The sequence below is a fragment of the Palaemon carinicauda genome, chromosome 29, assembly GCF_036898095.1.
Source record: "Palaemon carinicauda isolate YSFRI2023 chromosome 29, ASM3689809v2, whole genome shotgun sequence".
NCBI lineage: Eukaryota > Metazoa > Arthropoda > Malacostraca > Decapoda > Palaemonidae > Palaemon > Palaemon carinicauda.
Genome location: NC_090753.1, coordinates 75,908,813 through 75,925,817, shown reverse-complemented (window position 1 = coordinate 75,925,817; position 17,005 = coordinate 75,908,813). Strand labels below are relative to the sequence as shown.

Below are 17,005 nucleotides of genomic sequence, written 5' to 3'. Positions count from 1 at the left end.
TATTTTGTTTAAAGGCCACGGAAGTTGCGACAGCTCTAACTTCGTGTGTCCTTACCTTCAGCAAAGCTTGGTCTTCCTCATTCAGATGGGAATGAGCTTCTCGTATTAACAGTCTGATAAAATAGGATAAAGCATTCTTTGACATAGGCAAAGATGGATTCTTAACTGAACACCATAAAGCTTCAGACGGGCCTCGTAAATGTTTTTAAATAGAACTTAAGAGCTCTTACAGGACATAAGACTCTTTCTAGTTCATTTCCAACCATACGATAAGTTTGGAATATCGAACGATATTGGTCAAGGCCGAGAAGGCAGCTCGTGTTTGGCTAGAAAACCAAGTTGTAGAACATGTAGCCGTTTCGGATGAGAATCCGATGTTCTTGCTGAAGGCATGAATCTCACTGACTCTTTTAGCTGTGGCTAAGCATATCAGGAAAAGAGTCTTTAAGGTGAGATCTTTCAGGGAGGCTGATTGTAGCGGTTCGAACCTGTCTGACATAAGGAATCTTAGTACCACGTCTAAATTCCAACCAGGTGTAACCAAACGACGCTCCTTCGTGGTCTCAAAAGACTTAAGGAGGTCCTGTAGATCTTTATTGTTGGAAAGATCTAAGCCTCTGTGACGGAAGACTGATGCCAACATGCTTCTGTAACCCTTGATAGTGGGAGCTGAAAGAGATCGTTCTTTCCTCAGATATAAGAGAAAGTCAGCTATTTGAGTTACAGAGGTACTGGTCGAGGATACGGATACTGACTTGCACCAGTTTCGGAAGATTTCCCACTTCGATTGGTAGACTCTAAGGGTGGATGTTCTCCTTGCTCTAGCAATCGCTCTGGCTGCCTCCTTCGAAAAGCCTCTAGCTCTCGAGAGTCTTTCGATAGTCTGAAGGCAGTCAGACGAAGAGCGTGGAGGCCTTGGTGTACCTTCTTTACGCGTGGCTGACGTAGAAGGTCCACCCTTAGGGGAAGTGTTCTGGGAACGTCTACTAGCCATCGAAGTACCTCGGTGAGCCATTCTCTCGCGGGCCAGAGGGAAGCAACTAGCGTCAACCTTGTCCCTTCGTGAGAGGCGAACTTCTGCAGTACCTTGTTGACAATCTTGAACGGAGGGAATGCATATAGATCTAGATGTGACCAATCTAGTAGAAAGGCATCTATATGAACTGCTGCTGGGTCCGGGATTGGTGAGCAAAATATTGGGAGCCTCTTGGTCATCGAGGTTGCGAAGAGATCTATGGTTGGCTGGCCCCAGGTGGCCCAAAGTCTCTTGCATACATCCTTGTGGAGGGTCCATTCTGTTGGAATTATTTGTCCCTTCCGAATGAGACAATCTGCCATGACATTCAAGTTGCCTTGGATGAACCTCGTTACTAGTGATATGTCTAGACCTATTGACCAGGTGAGGAGGTCCCTTGCGATCTCGTACAATGTCAGAGAGTAGGTCCCTCCTTGCTTGGAGATGTACGCCAAAGCCGTGGTGTTGTCCGAGTTCACCTCCACCACTTTGCCTTGAAGGAGAGACCTGAAGCTTTTCCAGGTCAGACGTACTGCCAGTAGCTCCTTGCAGTTGAAATGCATTGTCCTTTGACTCGAGTTCCATAATCCCGAGCATTCCCTACCGTCTAATGTCGCACCCCAGCCTACGTCCGATGCGTCCGAGAAGAGAACGTGGTTGGGAGTCTGAACAGTCAGGGGAAGACCCTCTCTAAGGTTGATATAGTCCTTTCACCAAGTCAGACAAGACTTTATCTTTCCGGAAACCGGGATCGAGACCGCTTCTAGCGTCTTGTCCTTTTTCCAGTGAAAAGCTAGATGGTATAGAAGAGGACGGAGGTGTAGTCTTCCTAGTGACACAAATTGATCCACGGATGACAGTGTCCCTACCAGACTCATCCACAGCCTGACTGGGCAGCGTTTCTTCTTCAGCATCTTCTGGATGGATAGCAGGGCTGGGGGCTGATCGTCTTGTTCAGCAACGTCCTCATCAGAGGGTTCCTCATCCGAAACTGATGGGGAAACGGCAACGGAGTGGGCAACGTCTGACTCGCTGAATCCGGTCGCACTGGTGGATGCGTGACGGAGCCGGACGCAATATCATGGCACTGCTGCACAGTCTGTGAACTGTCAACAACCATGGGTGCGCGAGGAAGTACAGCGTCAACCCGAAACTGTCTAGACTGTCTGGGTTGTGCAGTCAACACCCTACCGGGTTGCTGAGGTTGACGCACTGCGTCACAACAAGTTACTGCTGGTTGTTGAACGTCCTGAACGTCAACAACCACCTCCGAGCGTCGCTTAACGTCAACGTGCGACTGGCAACCCACACTGGGTCGCATCGGTGGAGGAACCACCTCAACTGGCAGACGCGAGTAGGTTACCTCAGCGTCAACAGGGCGCACAACCGACCGGTTGGAAGGTTGTTGGCCAGAAGGAGGAACCACCTCAACTGGCAGACGCGAGTAGGTTACCTCAGCGTCAACAGGGCGCACAACCAACCGGTTGGAAGGTTGTTGGCCAGAAGGTTCTTCTCCGCATTTAAGTCCTCTATCAAGGACGCAAGCTTGGACTGCATGTCTTGCAGCAAAGCCCATTTAGGGTCTACGGGAGCAGGTGTGGCAACAGACGGGGTTAGCGACTGAGGCGGAACCATTTGCCATCCCTGAAAGCCTTGATATGTGTGACATAATAGTACAGCAAAACTTCAAAGGCTCGACAAAAGTAGAGAAGTTGACCTGTAAACAACTTGGAGCGTCTCCTGGCTAGGCGCCAGGGCGAGTCTACCAGAATTGAGAAGTCTATCTGGGCAGAGGTATGAACTCCCAAGCCGAGAACTTCTCTCGTGTCCTATCAGACTCTCGCTCTATAAGCCAGTTTAAAAGAAGGGAAATCAAAGGCTGTATCCCTAAAACTCCTCCTGGTGCAAAAACCAGTCGCCTAGCCAACGTAACGCTCTCTAGGAGAGCGAGAGAGCACTAGCTTAAAAACAACGGATTCGAAGTAGCTAGGCCTAGTGTAAGTTCTGACGTTAGGCGAACGAGGAGCAGCAGTTACAAGATCCGGACGAAGATCCTTAAAAAATCATCATGATTTAATTAAAGTCCATAGGAGGCTAAGCAGCTTAAGGCTCCTCTCCAAATGACAGAGTCCTCAAGGGAATATCAGTAGGAGGGAGAACAGCACTTTCTCATCTACAGGAACCTTGTCCGATAAAAGCTAGGTTATCTCAGTGAGTCTCTCACTGGTGCATTAGTAGCAGACCAGAAGGCAACGTCATGTAACTGCTTGACAGTCTGTGAACTGTCAACAACTGAACTGTCAACCACAACAGGTGCGTGAGGACATACAGCACTGGTGCATTAGTAGCAGACCAGAAGGCAACGTCATGTAACTGCTTGACAGTCTGTGAACTGTCAACAACTGAACTGTCAACCACAACAGGTGCGTGAGGACATACAGTGTTCACTCGAGACTGCTTTGACTGTCTATACTGAGCAGTCAAAACAACTCTAGAATGCTGAGGTTGACGCACCGCGTCAAAACAAAACAACTTAGACTGTTGTTGTACCTCGCGAACGTCAACGGAAGGTTCCGTGCGTTACTGAACGTCAACATGCGGCTGGCAGGGTACACTGGAACGCATGGGTGGCGGGACTCTCTCAGCTGGAGTGCGGCAGAAGGTCGCCTCAGCGTCCACAGGACGCACAACCGTGTTGGTTGCAGGCTAGAGGTTGGTGCAGTGTCAACCTTCTCCGCACGAAAGTCCCGCATCAATGACGTTAACTGAGACTGCATGGTCTACAGCAAAGACCACTTAGGGTCTACAGGAGCAGGTGCGGCAACAGACGGTGTGACTGCCTGATGCGGTACCGCTTTGCCTCTCTTAGGAGGTGAGCAGTCGTCGGAAGACTGCAGCGAGTCCGAACTGACCCAGTGGCTACAACTGGGCCGTTGGACTTGCGCGGAAGGGACCGACTTGCGCTTAATAAGCTGCGAGACCTTGGTCCATGGTTTCTTACGAGAAACCTCTTCCGCAGACGAGAAATAAATGGGCTCTCTCGTCTTTGTGTGGGTGGGGCGATCTTGGGTAGATACGCCCGAAACCACGGAGGGAAACATCTGTTCGTTGATCAAGGCCTGACGAACCCATAAGTCGTTCGACATTACTTCTCCCCTGGGCTTGGGAGCTTGCAAGAGGTCCCAGACTAGGTGAACGACAGGCACGAACAGACGAACCCTCGGACGCAACACTGTAACACTTTGCGCATATCACTTTATCACTTTGATTTTCTGTTTTGCACTTATTTCACTGAAATCGAAACTTTTACTGATTTCTACCTGAAACACACAATTCTACCCTAATTTAAAAGGTAGTAATTGCGAAAACAGTCGTATAATGCAGCTCATTAATACTAGCAAAAACAGAAAACATATATAAAGATAAAGAATTCAGTGGCTGGGAAAGAGACTAAACACTAGTTCAAATAAACTACGTTTACAATCTCTCACCGCACATAGCCTGGGGACAAGAATAAAACCCTAGAAACGTTTTACCTTCTTCCCCGTACAGCGACTAGGGAGGAGAGAAACACGAGAACAACGTTACCCGCTTGAACGGAACGTTTTTTTCTCCTCTCTCTCCCTCCGTCTCTATCTCTCTCTCTCTTTCTCTCTTGATTTCGCACCTGAGAGAAGAGCCCAATTATATATCGTCAAAAAAACATGTTATTTGGCTAAAGGAAAAAACTGAAAGGTTTTCCAAATAAAAAGTTCCTTTAATTTAGAATTTAAACCATTTAAGCTAAGAAAGAATGAACGAAACGTCAGAATCGATTTACTCTTACTGCAAAGTGAAACCGTGATACACTCTCTCTCTATCGTAACGATAGAGCGCATGTTGAACGTCCTGAACGTCAACAACTGCGTAGTCTAAAAAACTAAACGTTAGTTCATCTTTGAAAACAGTACGAAGACTATCAAAGAAATTCTTTCATAAAACATTAAATTTAAAACGTTTTAAATTCTTTAAAGGCTAAATACGATATAACGGGCTCAACGTTGATTAACTTCGGTTCCAAGTTAGGACCGCCTACTATCAGGAAAGGTCGCATATAAACAAAACATAAAAATTTATTTTTATATGTTTATAATAAATGGAAAGTTAATCGAAGAGGCCTAATAAAGGCGGAGAGATATAAAATATATAGATCTATAACGTGTTAAGCAAAATTACTAAAAACCTAAACACACTTCCGTCTAAGGGAAGGGTCGGCCATTTAAAAGTGAAAGAGAGTCCATACTCTCTTTGTCACCATAATTAAATCTATCCAAAACGAGTTCAAGTTTTGAGATGAAGATAAAACCCCTGCATAGCGAAAGCTCAAAACTAGAATAGTGTACTTCACCAAATAGTTGTGAAAACAAATCCAGTTAGTAACAGCGTATTAGTAGGTCTTGCCGGTAGCCCGACAGAGAGAAAATTGGTTCTTTGTTTACTTGGAGTACTAAGTACCTGCTCGACAGATGGCGCTGTTGATGTACACCCCCACCTGCATAGCGATCGCTGGCGTATTTTGACCGTAGGTTTTTCTGTCGAGCAACAGAGTTGCAGCTTATATGATCACCGGCTAAGTTTAATATTGAAAACTGGATTTTCAATCATACAACAAGCTAGTCTATAGAGTGATGGTTTTGCTATTCACCAGTTGTATTATACAATAGATATGACAAACATTAAAATTTGTCTGTATTTTGGGTTGTGTTATAACGGGAAATATATGGTGTTTACACCTATCCTGGTTGTAATTTTAACCATTTTTCAAGTTATTAGAACTTTAAAGTATATTAAATGTTTTATTTATTTACAAGAACAATTTGATATTATAAAGAAATACAGTATAGTACAAAGAAAGTATTGGAAATGGGTAGTAAACACATTTGAATAGGCAAATTGCTGGTTGCCATGGCCGCAATGGAATTATTTCTGTTAGTTGTGTGTTTCGAAATTCGCGATTTTCCATTTACACGAGGTCATTAATCGACCAAATTCTCGCATAATTCGGGACCCTACTGTATGTCAGAGAGTGAATGAAGGTTGCAAAGTGTTGGGGGAAGTTAAGGGAGTAGTAAAAAATAGAGCAAAGGGCATGAATGTAAAGAGAGTTCTGTGTGAGAAAGTGATTGTACCAACTGTGATGTATGGATCGGAATTGTGGGGAATGAAAGTGACGGAGAGACAGAAATTGAATGTGTTTGAGATGAAGTGTCTAAGGAGTATGGCTGGTGTATCTCGAGTAGATAGGGTTAGGAACGAATCAGTAATAATCTCAAGTCAATATTAAAATATTTAAAATGTGATTGCTATATTTCTATTTATAGCAAAAGAACATATTGTACAAGTTTTACAACATTGGAATATGCTAATTCTTACCCTTAGTTGCCATTCAACTAAATCAGTGTTGGTTATCATCTCTGAAATTGGATGCTCCACCTGCAAACGTGTATTCATTTCCATGAAGAAGAAATTATGCGAACTGTCAAGAATAAATTCCACGGTTCCGGCTCCGACGTACCCTACAGCCCTTGCAGCTCGAACAGCAGCCTCACCGAGTGATCTCCGAACATCCCATGTCAAACCAGGCTGGCAAACGAAATTTCAAGTTTAATAATTGAAAAATATAACCATATGAATAAAAATGGCAAAAATTGTCACCTTTGAATCATTTTCAGAAGCTATCATTCACTGCCAGCATAAGCAAATTATGCTACGAATATCTGTCAGAGAAGCAATTACCAAATATAAGAATATTTAAATTCCTGGTGAATAATACAAAACAAACACCTTTACAGCAGAGCATTAAAAAAAATTAATATACTGTACATATGGTACTGTATATGGTATAGGCTGGGAGGAACGTAGAGAGTAGAGGTCCCCTTTTTGTTTTTGTTTCTTTGTTGATGTCGGCTACCCCCCAAAATTGGGGGAAGGGCCTTGGCATATGTATGTATGTACATATGGTATATAAGAGGTAGATGAACTTCAAACTACAACTAATGATACTCTTAATAAAAGTAACATCCAATATCAAGATGTAATTGGACCTTTCCATCATCTTTACTTATTTACTTAAGTACAATAAGAATAAACTACTTACCGCGGGAGCTTCTTCAATAATTTTCTGGTGACGTCGCTGGACAGAGCAGTCCCTCTCAAACAGGTAAACATAGTTACCATGGTGATCGCCAAATACCTGGAATAAGGTACCGTATATTTAACTACTTGAAATTCCAAACACCAATTATGAAATATACAACAGAACAATTCTTATACATCAGTAAAGTTATTAACCCTTTTACCCCCAGGCTATTTGGAACTTTCCAACCCTTAAACTCCAGGGGTTATTTTTTTACAAGCACATTTTGCAGTATACTTTTTTTAAATTGTCCTAACAGCCTTAATTTTCATCATAGAGAGGTCAGGTTGGTCTCATTCTCTTGGAAAATGCCTGAAGTTTCTCAAAAAATTATCAAAAATATGCAAAAAAAAATGTAAATAGCAGTTTTTTGCAAGGACGTACCGGTACGTCCATGGGGGTAAAGGGATGAGTTTTGTGAAACGTACCAGTACGTCCTTTGGGGGTAAAAGGGTTAACACATATTGAAAATATTAATCCTAAACTAAATGTACTGAACTTAATGAAAATCTCATCCTTTTCCCATAATACAACAATATGAATTTTGGAGTTATCAGCTCACAATTCTGTAGATTTCCTGTTCTTAGGTTGAACAAATACTTTATATTCAACAGTTGGCTATTTATCAAAGAAACTAATTCACAATGGGTATTCCATGTAGCTATTTTAAAAACTTGTAAATGTTTGAACATAAAAAGTGCTTAAGTCAAAATATTTTAATTATAAAATAAATTTTTGAATATACTTACCCGGTGAATATATAATAGCTGCAACTCTGCGGCTCGACAGAAAACACACTCAAAAACTCGCGAGCGATCGCTATGAAGGTTGCGGGTGTGCCCACCAGCGCCACTATCGGCCAGATACCACTCTTGCATGTAAACAAACCCTTCAATTCTTCTTGTCCCGCAGCGTCTCTATTGGGGAGGAAGGGAGGGCCTTTAATTTATATATTCACCGGGTAAGTATATTCAAAAATTTATTTTATAATTAAAATATCATTTTTAAATATTTAACTTAGCCGGTGAATATATAATAGCTGATTCACACCCAAGGCGGTGGGTAGAGACCAGAGTTAATTAAGTTTACAGCGTATAAGCTAAGAGTTTTTGACAGTTATCAATATAACAAAACCAAAATATATAGGTACCTGGTAAGGAAGTTGACTTAGACGATTACTCTGCCTTATAAGTCTGTCTTCCTCACGAAGCCCAGCGATCCTCTTAGGATGCTGAAAGACTCCCAGGAGCTGAAGTATTAAGGGCTGCAACCCATACAACAGGACCTCATCAAACCCTTAATCTGGGCGCTCTCAAGAAATGACTTTGACCACCCGCCAAATCAACCAGGATGCGAAAGGCTTCTTAGGCTTCCGTACAACCCAAAAAAACAATATTAAAAACATTTCAAGAGACAGATTAAAAAGGATATTGGAATTAGGGTAATGTAGTGGTAGAACCCTCACCCACTACTGCACTCGCTGCAACGAATGGACCCAGTGTGTAGCAGTCCTCGTAAAGAGTCTGGACATCTTTTAAGTAAAATGACGCGAACACTGACTTGCTTCTCCAAAAAGTCGCGTCCATAATACTTTGCAGAGATTTATTTTGCTTGAAGGCCACGGAGGTTGCTATATCTCTAACTTCGTGCATCTTAACCTTAAGTAAACATCGGTCTTTCTCATTCAAGTGAGAATGAGCTTCTCGTATTAAAAAAAATCTGATAAAATATGACAAAGCATTCTTTGACATAGGCAATGAAGGTTTCTTAACTGAGCACCATAATGCCTCAGATTTACCTCGTAATGACTTAGTACGAGCTAAATCGAACTTAAGAGCTCTAACAGGACATAATACTCTTTCCAGTTCATTGCCTACGATCTCTGATAAGCAAGGAATATCAAAAGATTTAGGCCAAGGACGAGAAGGCAGTTCATTTTTGGCCAGGAAACCAAGTTGAAGTGAACAAGTGGCTTTTTTCTGTAGAAAAGCCGATGTTCTTACTGAAGGCATGAAGTTCACTGACCCTTTTAGCCGAAGCCAAGCACACTAGGAAAAGTGTCTTGAGGGTGAGATCCTTCAGGGAGGCTGAATGTAATGGCTCAAACCTGTCTGACATGAGGAACCTTAGGACCACGTCTAAGTTCCATCCAGGAGTTGCCAAACGACGTTCCTTAGAGGTCTCGAAAGACTTAAGGAGATCTTGGAGATCTTTATTGTTGGAAAGATCTAAGCCTCTATGTCGAAAGACCGAAGCCAACATGCTCCTGTAGCCCTTAATCGTGGGAGCTGAAAGGGAGTGAACCTTTCTCAGATGTAAAAGAAAATCTGCGATTTGGGCTACAGAGGTACTGGACGAGGACACAGATGCTGACTTGCACCAGTCTCGAAAGACTTCCCACTTCGACTGGTATACTCTAATGGTAGAAGCTCTCCTAGCTCTTGCAATCGCACTGGCTGCCTCCTTCGAAAAGCCTCTAGCTCTTGAGAGTCTTTCGATAGTCTGAAGGAAGTCAGACGAAGAGCGGGGAGGCTTTGATGGACATTCTTTACGTGAGGCTGACGTAACAGATCTACCGTTAGAGGAAGACTTCTTGGAAAGTCTACCAGCCATTGAAGTACCTCGGTGCACCACTCTCTCGCGGGCCAGAGGGTAGCAACCAACGTCAACCTTGTCCCTTCGTGAGAGGCGAACTTCTGCAGTACCTTGTTGACTATCTTGAATGGTGGGAATGCATATAAGTCCAGAAAAGACCAATCCAGTAGAAACGCGTCTATGTAGATTGCTTCTGTATCTAGGACTGGAGAGCAATAGATTGGTAACCTTTTGGTCAACGAGGAGGCAAAGAGGTCTATGGTGGGTTGACCCCAAGTAGCCCAAAGACTCTTGCCCACGTCCTTGTGGAGGGTCCATTCCGTGTGTATCACCTGACCCCTCCGACTGAGACAGTCTGCCAAGACGTTCAAGTCCCCCTGGATGAATCTCGTCAACAGGGAGATGCCTCGAATTCTTGACCATAAGAGAAGGTCCCTTGCGATCTCGAGCAGCGTGAAGGAGTGTGTGCCTCCTTGCTTGGAGATGTACGCCAAAGTTGTGGTGTTGTCTGAGTTGCCTCTACCACTTAGTTTCGAAGAAGCTTTCTAATATCATCAAGGCCAAGTGGACTGCTAATAGCTCCTTGCCGTTGATGTGCATGCTCTTCTGACTTGAGGTCCACAGACCCGAGCATTCCCGACCGTCCAGGGTCGCACCCCAACCCAAATCCGACGCGTCTGAGGACAACACGTGGTTTGGGTTCTTGACTGCTAGGGATAGTCCCTCTCTCAGACTGATATTGCTGTCCCACCATTTCAGGCATGCCTTTACTGGTTCGGAGACTGGGAATGATACCGTCTCTAATGTCTTGTCCTAGTTCCAGTGAGAGGCTAGATGGAACCGGAGAGGCAGAAGGTGTAGTCTCCCTAGTGAGACAAACTGCTCCAGGGATGAGAGAGTCCCTACGAGACTGTTCCAACTCCTGACTGAATAAACGTTTCGTTTCAGCATTAGTTGGACTTCGAGCAGGGCTTGACTGCGAATCTCCATCCCCAAATATAGAATAATCTGGGATGGGATCAGTTGGGACTTTTAGGTTGACCAAAAGTCCCAACTCCCTGGCCAGACTCAACGTCCAATGTAGATCCTGCAGACAGCGAAGACTGGACGATGCTCTGAGAAGCCAGTCGTCCAAGTACAGGGAGGCTCGGATCCCCGATAGATGGAGGGATTTTGCCACATTCCTCATGAGCCTCGTAAACACGAGAGGCGCAGGACTGAGGCCAAAGCACAGGGCTCGAAACTGGTACCCCACATTCCTGTAAACAAACCTCAGAAACGGTTGGGAATCCGGGTGTATAGGAATGTGGAAGTATGCCTCCTGAAGGTCGAGAGAGACCATCCAGTCGCCTTCCATAAATGCTGTCAAGACAGCCTGGTAGACTTCATCGTGAAGTTTGTCTTGACAATGAACACATTGAGCGCACTTGCCTCTTACGTACTCCTGCAGTGAACATGGCTGCCAAATCATTGGAGCCATCCCTGAGGGACTTGTTCCTGCAGAGAACGTGGCTGTCAGATCATTGGAGCCATCCCTGAAAGCCTTGTTTATGCATGACATAATTGTACAGCAAAACTTCAAAGGCTCGAAAATAGCTCTGAAGTCGACCTGTAAAATCTTGGAGCGTCTCATGGCCAGGCGCCAGGGAGAGTCTATGAGGTTTGAGAAGTCTATCTGGGCAGAGGCAGGAACTCCCAAGCCGAGAACTTCTCTCGTGTCATATCAGACTCTCGCTTTATAAGCCAGCTTAAAAGAAGGGAAAGCAAACTCCTCCTGGTGATAAACCAGTCGCCTAGCAAACGTAAAGCTCTCTTAGAAGAGCGAGAGAGCACTAGCTTATAAAACAACGGCTTCGAAGTAGCTAGGCCTAGTGTAAGCTCTGACGTTTAGGCGAACGAGGAGCAGCAGTTACAAAAAGATCCGGACAAAGATCCTTAAAAATCAGCATGATTTATTTAAAGTCCATAGAGGGCTAAGCAGCTTTAGGCTCCTCTCCGTCTGACAGAGTCCTCAAGGGAATATCAGTAGGAGGGGGAACAGCAACTTCCTCATCTGAAGGAACCTTGTCCGACAATAGCCGAGTCTCAAGCAAGGGAGAGACCTACCGTGGTGGCAATGCTTTACAAGCAGAGTCCACACGCACTGGTGCATTAGTAGCGGACCAGGACGCAACGTCATGTAACTGGTTGACAGTCTGTGAACTGTCAACAACAACAGGTGCGTGAGGACGCACAGCGTCCACTCGAGACTGCTTTGACCGCCTAGACTGAGCAGTCAAAACAACTCTAGAATGCGGAGGTTGACGCTCAGCGTCAAAACAAGTCAACTCCGATTGTTGGCGAACGTCCTGAATGTCAACAGGAGCATCAGCAAGTGGCCTAACGTCCAAATGTGGCTGAAAATCCACACGAGACCGCATCGAGTGTGGTTCTAAACAACCTGACTGACGTGACTTGGCTACGCCAACGTCAACAGGACGCACAAAGGAACGTTAGGGTGGCTGAAGGCCAGGATCTCGATGAGATAAACGGCTAGGCTCAACGGACTTATCGGCAGAATAGTCTTCCATATGGGAGGCAAGCTTATTCTGCATGTCTTGCCGTACAACCCATTTAGGATTAACGGGAATGGTTGCGGTAAGAGACGAGGGTAACGTCTGTGACTGCAAAACCTTGCCTACAAATAGACTCTCGGAGTCTGTGTTACGCTTTTGTTTAGGCGGCGAGCAGTCTTCCGATGACTGCATAGGGTCAGAGCTGTCCTAATAGTTAAAACCAGGACGCTGGACCTGTCCTGAAAGGACTGACTTTCGCTTAAAGGGCCTCGAAACCTTGTTCCACGGTTTCTTATGCGAAAAGCCTTCGGATGACGAGGAGAAAATCGTCTCTCTCGCCTTATGGTAGGGGTGATCTTGGTAAGATACACCTGATACCATAGAGGGAACGTCTGTTCGCTGATCAAGGCCTCTCGAACCCATTAGTCGTACGACATTACTTCTCCCCTGGGCTTGGGAGCTTGCAAGAGGTCCCGGACTAGGCGAACGACAGGCACGAACAGACGAACCCTCGGTCGCAACACTGATAACACTTTGCGCAATATCACTTTATCACTACGATTTTCTGTTTTGCACTTATTTCACTGAAATCAAATTTTTTAACAATTCACATTAGGTATGAATAAAACTGATTTCTACCTGAAGCACGCAATTCTACCCTCATCAAAAGGTTGTAATTGCGAAATCAGTCGTATAATGTAAGCACATTAATACCAGCAAAAAACAGTAAACATATTTTAAGATAAAAAAATCAGTGGCTGGGGAAGAGACTAAACACTAGTTCATTCAAAACTACGTTTTCAATCTCTCACCGTACAGTGCCTTGGGACGAGAATAAAAATTAAAAACGTTTTATCCTTTCTCCCCGTACAGAGACTAGGGACGAGAGTAACTCGAGAACAACGTTACTCGCTTGGGACGAGATAAAGATCGGAACGTTCTCTCTCCTCTCTCTCTCTCCGTCTCTATCTCTCTCTCTCTCTCTCTCTTGATTTCGCACCGAAGAGAAGAGCCCACTTACCTTTCGTCAATAAACATGTTATTTGACCAAAGGAAAAAACTGAAAGGTTTTTCAATTAAAAGTTCCTTTAAAATAGTCTTTAAAACATTTAAGCTTTGAAAGAAAAAAGAACAAAACGTCAGAATTGATTTACTCTTTCTGCAAAGTGAAACCGTGATACTCTCTCTCTCTATCGTAACGATAGAGCGCAAACTGTGTAGCATAAATAAACTAAACGTTAGTTCATCTTTGAAACAGTACGAAGACTATTCAAAGAAAAAAACTATCATAAAATATTTACTAAAAATATTTCATTTAATAAGTTTTAAATCATTAGCTCTGTAAAAGTTATTTACGATTGAAAAGGGCTCAACGTTGTTTAACTTCGGTTTCCAAGTTAGGACCGCCTACTCTCAGGAAAGGTCGCATATAAACAAATCATTAAAATGTTATTTTCATTAGTAAAATAAATTTTTGAATATACTTACCCGATAATCATGTAGCTGTCAACTCTGTTGCCCGACAGAATTCTATGGAGGGATACGCCAGCTATCACAATACTAGAAGGGGGTGTTCTTACCAGCGCCACCTGTGGCCAGGTACTCAAGTACTTCTTGTTGACACCTCCTCAATTATTCCTCGGTCCCACTGGTTCTCTATGGGGAGGAAGGGAGGGTCAATTAAATCATGATTATCGGGTAAGTATATTCAAAAATTTATTTTACTAATGAAAATAACATTTTTCAATATTAAACTTACCCGATAATCATGTAGCTGATTCACACCCAGGGGGGTGGGTGAAAACCAGTGTACAAGATTAAAGGATAGCTAAGTATCCCATATTTCATATAACAGTTATCTCAAATAACAATGAAATAATAAGTACCTGGTAAGGAAGTCGAATTGAACCGTTACTCTGTCTCTTTTTTAAGTTCGTCTTCCTTACTGAGCGCAGCGTTCCTCTTGGAGGCTGAATCAACCCAAAGGTGCTAAAGTATACAGGGCTGCAACCCATACTAAAGGACCTCATCACAACCTTTAACCTCGGCGCTTCTCAAGAAAGAATTGACCACCCGCCAAATCAACAAGGATGTGGAAGGCTTCTTAGCCGACCGAACAACCCATAAAAAGTATTCAAGAGAAAGGTTAAAAAGTTATGGAATTATGGGAATGTAGTGGCTGAGCCCTCGCCTACTACTGCATTCGTTGCTACGAATGGACCCAGGGTGTAGCAGTACTCGTAAAGAGACTGGACATCTTTGAGATAGAATGATGCGAACACTGACTTGCTTCTCCAATAGGTTGCATCCATAACACTCTGCAGAGAACGGTTCTGTTTGAAGGCCACTGAAGTAGCCACAGCTCTCACTTCATGTGTCCTTACCTTCAGCAAAGCAAGGTCTTCTTCCTTCAGATGAGAATTTGCTTCTCTAATCAGAAGCCTGATGTAGTAAGAAACTGAGTTCTTAGACATTGGTAGAGAAGGCTTCTTGATAGCACACCATAAGGCTTCTGATTGTCCTCGTAATGGTTTTGACCTTCTTAAATAGTACTTAAGAGCTCTAACAGGGCAAAGTACTCTCTCTAGTTCGTTCCCCACCATGTTGGACAGGCTTGGGATCTCGAACGACTTAGGGCAAGGACGGGAAGGAAGCTCGTTTTAGCCAAAAAAACCGAGCCGCAAGGAACATGTAGCCGTTTCAGATGTGAAACCTATGTTCCTGCTGAAGGCGTGGATCTCACTTACTCTTTTACCTGTTGCTAAGCACACGAGGAAAAGAGTTTTTTAATGTGAGGTCCTTAAAAGAGGCTGATTGGAGCGGTTCAAATCCTGATGACATTAGGAACCTTAGGACCACGTCTAGATTCCAGCCTGGAGTGGACAACCGACGTTCCTTTGAGGTCTCAAAAGACCTAAGAGGTCCTGTAGATCTTTGTTGGAGGAAAGATCCAAGCCTCTGTGGCGGAAAACCGCTGCCAACAAACTTCTGTAACCCTTGATCGTAGGAGCTGATAGGGAGCTTACGTTCCTTAGATGTAACAGGAAGTCAGCAATCTGGGTTACATTGGTACTGGTTGAGGAAAACTGCATTGGCCTTGCACCAGCTTCGGAAGACTTCCCATAAAGACTGATAGACTCTGAGAGTGGATGTCGTCCTTGCTCTGGCAATCGCTCTGGCTGCCTCCTTCGAAAAGCCTCTAGCTCTTGAGAGTCTTTCGATAGTCTGAAGGCAGTCAGACGAAGAGCGTGGAGGTTGGGAGTACCTTCTTTACGTGAGGTTGACGCAGAAGGTCCACTCTAGGAGGAAGAGTCCTGGGAACGTCGACCAGCCATTGCAGTACCTCAGTGAAACATTCTCTCGCGGGCCAGAGGGGAGCAACCAACGTCAGCCGTGTCCCTTTGTGAGAGGCGAACTTCTGAAGTACCCTGTTGACAATCTTGAACGGCGGGAATGCATACAGGTTGAGATGGGACCAATCCAGCAGAAAGGCATCCACGCGAACTGCTGCTGGGTCTGGAATCGGAGAACAATACAAGAGGAGCCTCTTGGTCATCGAGGTAGCGAATAGATCTATGGTTGGCTGATCCCACAGGGCCCAAAGTCTGCTGCAAACATTCTTGTGAAGGGTCCACTCTGTGGGGAAGACCTGACCCTTCCGGCTGAGGCGATCTGCCATGACATTCATATCGCCCTGAATGAGCCTCGTTACCAGCGTGAGCTTTCGATCTTTTGACCAAATGAGGAGGTCCCTTGCGATCTCGAACAACTTCCTCGAATGAGTCCCTCCCTGCTTGGAGATGTAAGCCAAGGCTGTGGTGTAGTCGGAGTTCACCTCCACCACCTTGTTAAGCTGGAGGGACTTGAAGTTTATCAAGGCCAAATGAACTGCCAACAACTCCTTGCAATAGATGTGAAGTGTCCTTTGCTCCTGATTCCATGTTCCCGAGCATTCCTGTCCGTCCAGTGTCGCACCCCAGCCCGTGTCCGATGCGTCCGAGAAGAGACGGTGGTCGGAGGACTGAACAGCCAATGGTAGACCTTCCTTGAGAAGAATGCTGTTCTTCCACCACGTTAGAGTAGACCTCATCTCTTCGGAAACAGGAACTGAGCCCGTCTCTAGCGTCATGTCCTTTATCCAGTGAGCAGCTAGATGATACTGAAGGGGGCGGAGGTGGAGTCTCCCTAACTCGATGAACAGGGCCAGCGATGAAAGTGTCCCTGTTAGACTCATCCACTGCCTGACTAAGCATCGGTTCCTTCTCAGCATGCTCTGGATGCATTCTAGGGCTTGGAAGATCCTTGGGGCCGACGGACAAGTCCGAAAAGCTCGACTCTGAAGATCCATACCCAAGGAGACAATGGTCTGGGATGGAACGAGCTGAGACTCCTCAAAATTGACCAGGAGGCCCAGTTCCTTGGTCAGATCCATAGTCCATTTGAAAATCTCCAGACAGCGACGACTTGAGGGAGCTCTTAAAAGCCAGTCGTCTGACGGAGCCGGACACAAGATCATGATACTGCTGCACAGTCTGTAAACTGTCAATCATGGGCAAGCGAGGAAGTACAGTGACAACCCGAATCTGTCTAGACTGTCTGGGTCGTACAGACAACTCCTTAACGGGTTGCTGAGGTTGCCCACTGCGTCACAACAAGTCCCTTCTG

The 17,005-nt window shown here is 44.8% G+C and overlaps 1 protein-coding gene across 1 annotated transcript in view; it reads right to left on the bottom strand.

The window, feature by feature from the left end:
- Positions 1-17,005, bottom strand: part of Mccc1 (Methylcrotonoyl-CoA carboxylase 1) — a 74,069-nt gene that overhangs the window by 23,911 nt on the left and 33,153 nt on the right. The window contains exons 6-7 of the mRNA XM_068352790.1: positions 7,152-7,247; positions 6,428-6,637 (exon numbers count right to left, since the gene is read on the bottom strand). Coding sequence (XP_068208891.1) covers positions 6,428-6,637; positions 7,152-7,247 — 306 coding nt within the window. The remainder of the gene's footprint in view (positions 1-6,427; positions 6,638-7,151; positions 7,248-17,005) is intronic.